Source organism: Sciurus carolinensis, chromosome 2 (genome assembly GCF_902686445.1).
Source record: "Sciurus carolinensis chromosome 2, mSciCar1.2, whole genome shotgun sequence".
Lineage (NCBI taxonomy): Eukaryota > Metazoa > Chordata > Mammalia > Rodentia > Sciuridae > Sciurus > Sciurus carolinensis.
The window spans coordinates 13,886,113-13,895,907 of record NC_062214.1 but is presented as its reverse complement, the minus strand read 5'-3'; the positions used below and the strand labels follow the sequence as shown (position 1 = coordinate 13,895,907).

Here is a 9,795-nt window from a genome sequence, read left to right as displayed (position 1 = left end):
CATAAGAGACCCATGCCAGGCTTCCGACCTATAGACCTTTAAGGTAATCACTTGCTGCTTAGACTACTAAATTTGTGGTGATCTGTTACAACAGTAATAGGAAGGAAAAAAAAAAAAAAAAAAACCCACACATTCATCTGTCAATGCCTTGTTTAACCAGAGTCCTGGCTCCCAGTTTGGACTTTCCAAGACCACCTGGATATTTCTGCCTCTCTCCTCTCCACTCCTCTAGCGTTCTCCTTCCCACCGGTTGATTAGATGCTTATGCCTTTTGCAATGGGCAAAGACCGTTCGTACATTATTTGACTTTATTCCTCACCTCATGTGTGAACTCTGACAGTCAAAGCCAAATCTTTGTAGTTGCAAACGCAAGACAAGTCACAGAAAAACAACTTCTTTCTTTCAAATACCAGGAATAACTTTCAAAATTATTTTGGTCCTGAAATACACAAACACAAATGGTTCTGTCCATATTTGTTTATTTTGTGATCTCTCTTCCCCAGGGAAATAAACTTCAGCTTCATGTCCTAATTTCAATGGTGGCAGGGCCTGGTGGAAAAAAAGGAATTACAGAAGCATAAAAATAATAACTTGATTGATATTTTCAATATACTATACCACGACACCATTTTTTATCATTAGAGAGTCTTTATTATAAGACTCCCTTCAGAGTTTTAAGGAGTGATCTGTTCCTTTGCCTTCTAGTTTTGCTATGGTTTGAACTTTCTTACGTTAACTTCTTTTTCTTAAAAGAATGACCAATTTTTTAATGTGGAAAAAACACATAAGATAAATTCACCCTTGACGATTTTAAAGTGCATTCTACCATACATCCATTGGTGCATGGACATTGTTCCAGAATGGATCTCCGGAAACATCACGTCTTGCATGACTGAAACTCTATACTCATTCACCAACTCTCCATTTATCTTTCCAATAGTCCCTGACATCCACATTCTCCGTACTGTTTCTGAGTTTGATCATTTTAAAAGCCTCGTCCGGTGAATGACACAGCATTTGTTTTTTGTTATTGACTTATTTCACTTAGCGTAATGCCATCGAGGTTCATCCATGTTGTAGCATTTGACAGGCTGTGGTGACCCCAGCAGCCTCCACTTTCTTCCTGTCTTGAAGAAAAAAATCGCACAGAGCCTTGACCACTCTGTGACTCAGCCAGCTTTAGATTGTCCCCAGCACTGATAGAGGTAACTCTATCATCGTCCAAAACATTGAAAGAAGCTGGCTCTGGCTCTGTGCCCAATTCCTTAAACCTCACAAACTCCAAGCCCTGGCCTCCTCCCTGCAGGCATGTGGAGGCAGAACACCCTTTGTTCCTGGAAGATACGCTTCAGTAGTCAATAAATAATTTCCCCTAATAAATGCATTGGGCTGATCACCCTGGGATTTAGTGCTTCGTTCTTTGGAATCCCAGTTGGCCCCATCTCAGAACACAGCAGAAAGCTTAGTGGGCTTCCAGTCCATACAGTCCAGACCTTTGTGTTTGTGCCTGTGTGGCTGGCAAAGGGCAGTGCTGCTGGGCATGGTGGCGCACACCTTTCTTCCCGGTGGCTCGGGAGGCCGAAGCAGGAGGATTGTGAGTTCAAAGCTGGCCTACAAAAGTGAGGCGCCAAGCAATTCAGTGAGGCCCTGTCTCTAAATAAAATACAAACTAGGACTGGGGATGTGGCTCAGTGGGTGAGCAGATGAAGGGGTGAAAGGGATATGGTATTGAAGTAGGACCACCAAGAGGACAACACTTTCCTTACCTACTACTTCCTTTGGGGTATCTAACCTTTTTTTTTTTTTTCCTCTATAGTTTTTTTTGTTGGAAAGGAATAACCATCTTCATTCTGAAGAACTGCAAGTCCTCCCTATCCTCAAGGTTAAGGCAAAGCCCCATTCCCGAAGGGTGTTTATACGAACCCCTTGGTCCCTGAACCATCCATCCTTTTAGTTCCTCTGAGCCATAAGGCACTAACTAGTATTCTGTTGGGCCCTAGCCCTTGCCTAGACTTGGTCTTTGATGTATCATATCCCCAAACATTTGGTTGGGCTATGAAGTTGACCAATGCAACGTGCCGATTCATCCATCTAAGTGAGGCTGTCTTGTCCTCTGCCCCAGGGGGAGGCATGAGACTGGATACGTAATAGGTATGCTACAAATTCCTCATCCAAAGGAAGTTACATCTTTAAAATGGTTTTCTAGACAAAACCCAGGAAATTCTCAGGATATGAATACTATTACCCAGGTAAAACTACCAGGCAGACAGAACTGAACTGACAGGCATACAAGGAGACTAAGATGGCAGAAGGAGAAGTCTATTCTAGAAGATCAGGGTAACCACCTGGAAGGCAGGATGCTTTCTATTATGAGAACATACCCACTTCTTACAAGGGAAGGTGTTTATTCCATTGGATAGAGTGATGTGGAGGCCAGGGTCTTGGGTCTTGGTTGAGCACTTTAGCTTTGCATGAGTACTCAGATCACAGACTGCCATGTGTTCAGCAAATTCCTTTTTTTTTTTCCTTGAGAACACAAGCTGGACTACATTTCCCAGTCTCCTTTGCAAATAGGTGAGACCATGTGATTACACAATGGCCAATGGAGTGTGAATAACAATTATGAACTCTACTTTCAGACCCAGTTCTTAAACATCTTCTATATGGGCCTCTGTGCTACTTTTCTTCTCCCATCTTCTGGCTAGATGTAAAGGAGCCAGCAGAGGAGGCCTTGGGAGATGACAAAGCTACAAGTAGAAGAATTTAGGTCCTTGAATTATGACTGCCTATTGACCACTTTTGGTGACATGAATTGTGAGTGAAAATGAGCTCAATTTTTTTTTTTTATAAATCTTTGTAGTTTTGCTACAGCAATCAGCCACGCTGGCTAATACATATGTCTAATGAAGAAGGCAGAATTGGGTACCGGTACCCAGAATGCAATGGGAACCCCCATTGGGACTGTTGGGGGTTGTAACATGGGAAATTAAATTGTAGGAAAGGAATACAAGCTCTCAGGTTTATGTATGACATATTAGTTTATTTGGGGGGAAAAAACTGAACCTTCACAAGATGTAGAGATCAAGGAGATTCCAGCAAGATCCTCAGCCAGAGCAAGCAAGTGTCCCAACAGGGAAGCAGGCAGCAGGCTTCCTAGACCGCACAGTCATCCTGCAGTCCTTGCTAGGGAGGGCCAGATAGAACCTAGGGGGTTAGCATTGTTTTCATGGGTTCTCTGCAAGAGAGAAGTTAGGTGGTTAGAAGTCAGAAGCCCTGAAGAAATCTATTTCCAAACTTACTAGCAGCCTCCATTCCAGATGAGAACAGAAATTCCTCCATTACATCAGGGGTTCCTAACTTTCAATCAGTTTTTTTTTTTTTCTGAGAGATGTGCTGACTTTGCAAACAGCTGGAGATCAGGTCTCCTTGGGTCCGGGTGAGAGAAAGGGGTCAGCAATTGGGTCCTTGGACAAAGGAGGGATATACAGCGCGATGTTTTGAAGGAAGCAAAAATATGAAATGAGAGTAGAGGAAAGAGTTGCTGACTTGGTTATTTTGCAGTGGCAGAAGGCCATTGCCTTAGACTGCCTGTGTCTTTGACTGGAATTTGGGTGACATAGTCTTCTGATCGGGGTCGCAGCTTCTGATTGTGAGTGCAGAGCAGGCATCGGCGCGCCCAGCTCCTAGCCCTCCCACCCCAACCACTTACTCATTGTCCAGGCAGATGTTTCCGCAGTATGTCCAGCAGCATGTGTGATTTGGACTTGAACAGCTCTGGTCTCTCTTGCACCTTTCCTCACAATACTTGGATGGCGGCTGCACCCAGCACTGTTCAGTTTCTTTTTCTTCAGCTGGAACGGAGATGGTAGAAGTTGGCGGGATCTGTCCACTTGCCACTTGAGGAGGCCCTTTCCAAGTTGAACCACCCCTTCTGGAACGAGGGCTTCAAAGTCAAAAACGAAGTAGTTCTCTGACTTCCAAGAAAACTCCTGCCTCAAATTCTAACCAGCATCTCTTCCCAAAAGACCACCCCTGTGTGCCACGTGCTCCCTCCTTCCACCACCACAGGACTGCAGGACTCTGAGTCCTAAAGATAGGGCCTGGGATACCCCCACTGTGCATGACACCACGCCACCAAACTTATCCTCACATCACCTTAGAGTTCGAGGTCGACAACCTCCTCCGCTCCGATCTCCATACCTAACCACCAGGATGCGAAAGCCGAGCTAAGGGAGAATAGGAACCTACTTTTCTCCCTTTCTACTTGTTCCCTGTTGATACCACCAAAGCACTTGCCCTCTTCCCAAATTCCTCGCCTTCCACTGACCACCACCTTCCTGCTCAGTCCCTTGTTATCCCCACTTTTTAATCCTATGACCACATGACCCATTAAAGTCTCCCTATTTGTCTTTTCCACTTTTTTCACGTTCTAAAATGTTCTTCCCCTCAAACTAAATATATGTGTTAAATATTATCGTTTTGGTGTTCATCAAAGGCTCATCCTGCTAGGGCACAGAGATTTGAAAAGACATGTTGCTGTGTCCTCTATTCATGCTGGTCTGACATTGGAAAATATCATTTCCTACTGGTTCAAGGAATGTAGACAAAAGTTATGCTCCCTCTCCATACATTCAATATTGCTTCCAGGGATGGGGGAGGGAGCTCGAAGGGACACCAGATTGGGAACTTCCGACTTCATCTTGCTTGGAAGTCTCTGCTTAAAGAGGGCGCTGATCCTTTAAAGGCTGATCCTGGGAATGTGGGCCTTGACTGTGATAAACATCCCGAACTGGACCGAGCACCCGCCTCCCTTCCCACACCCACGCTGATACCACCTTTGTCCCTGAAGCTTCCCAGCACAGGCAGAAGCATCGCAGCCCCCCAGATGAGGAGGAGAACCCAGAGCTTCATGGTTGTCTCTACATGCGTGTGGGTTAACTTCTGGCAGAAGATGGGTCTTTTCCAAATGCTGCTAGTGGTGGAAAGGGCTTGAGGAGCACAGGGCGGGAGAGAGAGCGGAAGTGCATATTAGTGTACTCTTATCCTTTCTCCTCCCTTCCATCCCCTGGTACCAAGAACATATCAACTCCAAGCTACACTTGGCCTTCCCCAAGCTTCTTCCATCGCCCATTCCATCCCTTTCCTATGCAAGCTTATTTCTTTCAAAAAATGCATTGTTTTATGATTTAAAAATGACCAATCTTCAGATTATATAATTTGTAAAATATAAAATGCAAAGAGGAACTGAATGAGTATTCCACCACCTGGAGAGAACCAGTACATATGTGTACTTTAATGTCATAGTCGTTTTTTATGAAATCGAACACATTCTGTGTCCTGGTATTTAATTTGAAAACGTAGGTAATGGGATGAGATAGTGGAAACTTTAGTGAAGACACTAAGACCAAAGGTCCTAGATCAGACAAGCGGTGTGGAAGGGTCTCTATCAAAGCACTCACAAGGAACCAATCCAGCTGACACCTTGATCTTGGACCTCTTGGCTTCCAGAATTGTTAGAAAATAGATTTATTTTGTTTAAGCTGCCCAGTTGTAATATTTTCCTATAGCAGTCCTGGCAAACTAATACAGTGCATAGTAAGTGCTCATTAAATATTAGACAGTATTCTTAGCCCTGAACACTTTTAATCTAACCGTACTAGTAAAATAGTGTTTTTACTTTTAAGTTTATTTTCCAGATTTCTTTTTTTAAAAATAAAAAAAAGGTTGTAGATTGACTCCAAAGTCAATAAAATTGTTTATTCAGAGAACTTGAGAAAAGTTGTTGCCAACAACGGGTTAGGGGCTCATAAAACACCCACGTAGGTGATACAGAGCTGAAAGAATCGTAAAGAGGATCTTGAAGGATATTTTGGTGGTAAAATGCTCTGTTCAGAGAAATAGAGATGCTGCTTTCTAATTCCAAGTGGGGAGAGAAGGCTTTGCGAATGCCCTTCTGAGAGTTCACTGCGTGTCCCCAGAAGTGACTGGGGACCCAGGAGATCTGTGTGAGGGTCATGACTCTAAAGTGTGGGGTTCTGGCTAACGTGACCTGTAGTAGCAGATAAGGGGGCTGCAGTTTGGGAGGTGTCCAAGTTATAATTGGCCAGGTGACATTTTATGTCTCCAGGGAACTTGCGAAATCTCCTGGGAAGAGCCAGGAGCGGAGCACAGACCAGCTTCCGACAGCATGTGCTGTGTAACCACCTTCCCACTCTGCTTGTTGGTCCTTCCCCCTCCCCGTCCTGGGAGACAGGAACTTTTTCAGTTTGGGGAGGAGAAACAGAAACACGGAGCCCTGGAGTAAGAGCACAGCAAGGGATGTCAGCCACCTCCGCGGCTCCACAGCCTGTGGAGCTGTCGACTGCACGGGCCTGAGCCTGCGCAGCCTGATTTCTAAATCGAGAAACTATTCTGTGATCAAAGAGTCAGGAATCTGTGAGTCTTATCTGTTTTCCTGAAGAAACAAGGAAACAACGAACCACTCTGAATAAAGGACACCGAGGGGGGAGAAAAAGATGTGATGGCATGGTCGAAGTCATGCCACCAATCCAGTTGTGATCGTGCCTCAGGTCCTTAAGGCCTGAATAGCTCCTTTCCTCTTGACATAAAAATATCCAGACAAACCTCCTCATAGCTAAAGTTTGGCACATCTGATATGACCGTTATAGCATGAGTTGATGGAGAAACTTTTCTGGCCTCTGTAGCCTCAAAATTACTGCCATGAATTTCTTATCAGGAGTTGAGCTGCATTTCTACCAACTGGGCATGAGCTGCTCGGTTCCTGGCACCCTGTACTCCCCAGGCAATATGGAGGTCATTTGTTGGCTGCTTGGCATTTTACAGAAGAAAGAATGTGGGCACCAGAGTCAGAGAGGCTTGAGCTAGAATCCTAACCCACCACCTCTCAGCTCTGGGACCTGAGCCAGCCACCTAATTCCCGGGGCCCACTGACAAGTGGCAGCTGAGGGAGCTAGAGCAAGGGAAGAGGAGACACTCGAAGCTCCCTGCCCCCTCCCAGCTGCCCCCTTCCCCCTCTGTCTGCTGCTTTATCTTCCTGACACCAAATAGGAAGGAATATCAAGGAGACCCAGGAAAGGGTAAAATTCTGACTTTGGAATTACACAGTAACAAGGTGGTGACTGTCTCTCTTCTCTGAAAGTCTTTATACTTGTTCAGAAGTTTTCAACCCACACAGAGGAGACTCTTCTAGACTGTCTAATATGATAGACCCTGTATGCATGACGATTTAAATTCATTAAATCAAGTTAAAATTCTGATCACTGGCCATTTCAGGCACTCAGTAGCCACTGGTAGCCAGGGGCCATTACTTCAGGACAGCTCAGGCAGAACATCTTAGCAAAAGTTCTGCTGAGTCGTGCATCTCTAGATGAACCCACCCAGTCTACTCTGCTGAAAAGCAGGTGTAACTGCAGAAATCATTTGAAAGGAACTGTGTTAACTCCTTCTCCTCTTGTCATATGTGAAATTTGGAAGTTGGAAAAATGCATGTTTTAGGTACATGAATCATTAGATGCATTGACTCTTAGGAAAACTGGTTATAGGAGATTGGAGGAAAGACAGGAGATTAGGGGGAGAAAGAAAAGAAGAAATTGTAAACAATCAGATGTTTGGGGGTTTCCACTCCTAGACACTTGCATCTGCTCTCGGACTTTCTCTGTTCAAACCATGTCCCCGTCAGCTTCCCTCCGTGTGGCTGGATGATAGAACATTGCCAAGTTGAGAAGTTGAGACTCCATTTACCATTGGGTGCTTAGTTGGTGAAGGCCACCTAAGAGAACTTCAGGCCATCAGAGAACTCTCTTTTAAGTATGGAAGTCCTGCAAATCACTCACATTCTTTGCACGGGGAAGTCAACTAGCAAGGGAAGTTTGCCCAGCTTTTGAACCTGAGGCTCTGAGTTTTCTGATCCTGTGAAGACACTGCACAGTGCAAGACAGGGATGCAGTGTCCAGACCGTGTTTCCCGCTTCCAGGTGGGGGGTAGGTACGGGTAACTGGGCGAGGGTGGGCATGCATTGCAGTGGGCTTCTGAATTCCTGGCACCTGCCTTTTGCAAAAAGAAGGAGGAAGACTGGAACATAGAGACAGGAACACAATAAACCAAAAGCAACTGGTTCTATGAGATTGTTTCTTTGTATTCAAAAATATCATCCTAGACTCAAGTTTTCCAGAACTTCTGGATCTGTTCATTTACAAGGCCACATTCTTGGTCTGACATCTTGGCCTCCAAGAAGTGTTCAAGATCCTGGAGACGCCCAATCTCTTTCTTTGCACATTTTAAGTATACTGATTTATCTCAGAGAAGAGAAACGTCATCATGCTAGGGCACTTTTAGATCCTGCCCAGGCTGGGCACTTCTCACAGAGCCCCGGGTGAATTCTTTGGTCATCTGACATAAATTGTAAGATAATTAAAAGATCTACAGGCATCAGGATGACACAAGAGCTACTGCTGCCCCCCAAAATGTGGGATCCCAGATGCTGTTAAGAGAAAGTGCTGGATTTAGAGTCAGGAATGCTGGTATCTTGTTTTGTCTCTGTCCCTTTTACTTTTGGGGACTTCAGACAGGTCACATCACCTCCCTTTCAATTTCCTTATTTGAACAAAGAATAAGGTAACCTAGGGATCACAGGAATGTTGCTCATAGGAACAGCATTGCCACCCCCTGGGCAGGGAACACATCCAAGCACACCACAAATAAAAACTCAAGCCTCAAGACCTGTGCCCCACCTACCTCTGGAGGTGACTGTGGACTGGCTCAGAGCTCTCGTGTCTTACCTCTTGTTACTGGGACAGGGCGACTGAAAGCTGAAGCAGAGGCCACAAGACCAGGAGAACAAAGTTTAAGGGCTTACAACCTAATAGTGATTTTAGCGGCAGATCTTTGGTTCTACCCCAAAATTAATGTTGGCTGTACTCAGACCTTTTTTTTTATACTCACCCATCCAGAAGTTCTATATTTTTTTTGATATAAGCAGTGTCTCCTGTAAGCCGGGAAGAACGTTGTGTACCCAGGTTATAACTCTGGCTACCCACGGACTACCTAAGTCACATGACCCCAGACTCTATCAGATACATCTAAGTTCACCCACAGACAGGGGGTTGAGGACAGAATCTATCTTTAACATCCCATCCTGCTCAGCACTGATTCTCCTTTTGCCAATAAAAACATAGCATATTTCCATCTCCCACCAAATGCCCTCCAGATCTTATGTAAATAAAAAGAGATGGGGGCTGGGGATATAGCTCAGCTGGTAAGGCCCTGGGTTCAATCCCCAGCACTGCAAAAAAAAAAAAAAAAAAAAAAAAAAGAAGAAGAGATGGAATGGGAAGGATTTTGGAAGAGCTCAGTGACCACCTAGCAAATGAAGGAAATGAAATGAACAAATCTAGCAGCAAGATCTTGGCACAGGCTTGTTGGTTGAGGGGCAGAGAGATTCATTCACCAAATATCAGGGCGGGGCATTATATCAGACACACATCCATGTAACTTGGAGATCTTTAGAAAAGAGTCAAGTGGGGGCTGGGGAGTTAGCTCAGTTGATAGAGTGCTTGCCTTGTAAGCACAAGGCCCTGGGTTCAATCCCCAGCACCCCCCAAAAAAAAAAAAAGAAAAGAGTCAAGTGGACAAGAGTCAGGGACCCTCAAGAAGTAGACTCCCTTCTCTAAACCCTGTCTCCAGGAGTATTTTACACAGTGGCAGGAGAAGTCTGTATGTCAGCAGTTGTTCCCACGTTGTTTTGGGTGCATGGAGCGACAAGGACAAGCCAGGACT

The 9,795-nt window shown here is 44.9% G+C and overlaps 1 protein-coding gene across 3 annotated transcripts; it reads right to left on the bottom strand.

Annotated features, from left to right (window-relative positions):
• Nucleotides 1-3,025: 3,025 nt before the first annotated feature.
• On the bottom strand, nt 3,026-9,119 carry Wfdc9 (WAP four-disulfide core domain 9). Of its 3 annotated transcripts, none has more exons than XM_047540787.1 (4): nt 8,962-9,119; nt 4,836-4,988; nt 3,710-3,851; nt 3,026-3,235 (listed from the first exon to the last, which is right to left on the bottom strand). In XM_047540787.1, exons 1-4 carry the CDS (start codon nt 8,963-8,965, stop codon nt 3,205-3,207), a joined length of 330 nt encoding a protein of 109 aa, XP_047396743.1. In that variant the 5' UTR covers nt 8,966-9,119; the 3' UTR covers nt 3,026-3,204. The 3 variants fall into 3 exon arrangements, with proteins under 3 accessions (XP_047396743.1, XP_047396745.1, XP_047396744.1); XM_047540789.1 differs by lacking the exon at nt 8,962-9,119 and adding an exon at nt 8,799-8,933; XM_047540788.1 differs by lacking the exon at nt 8,962-9,119 and adding an exon at nt 8,755-8,912.
• Nucleotides 9,120-9,795: the final 676 nt, after the last annotated feature.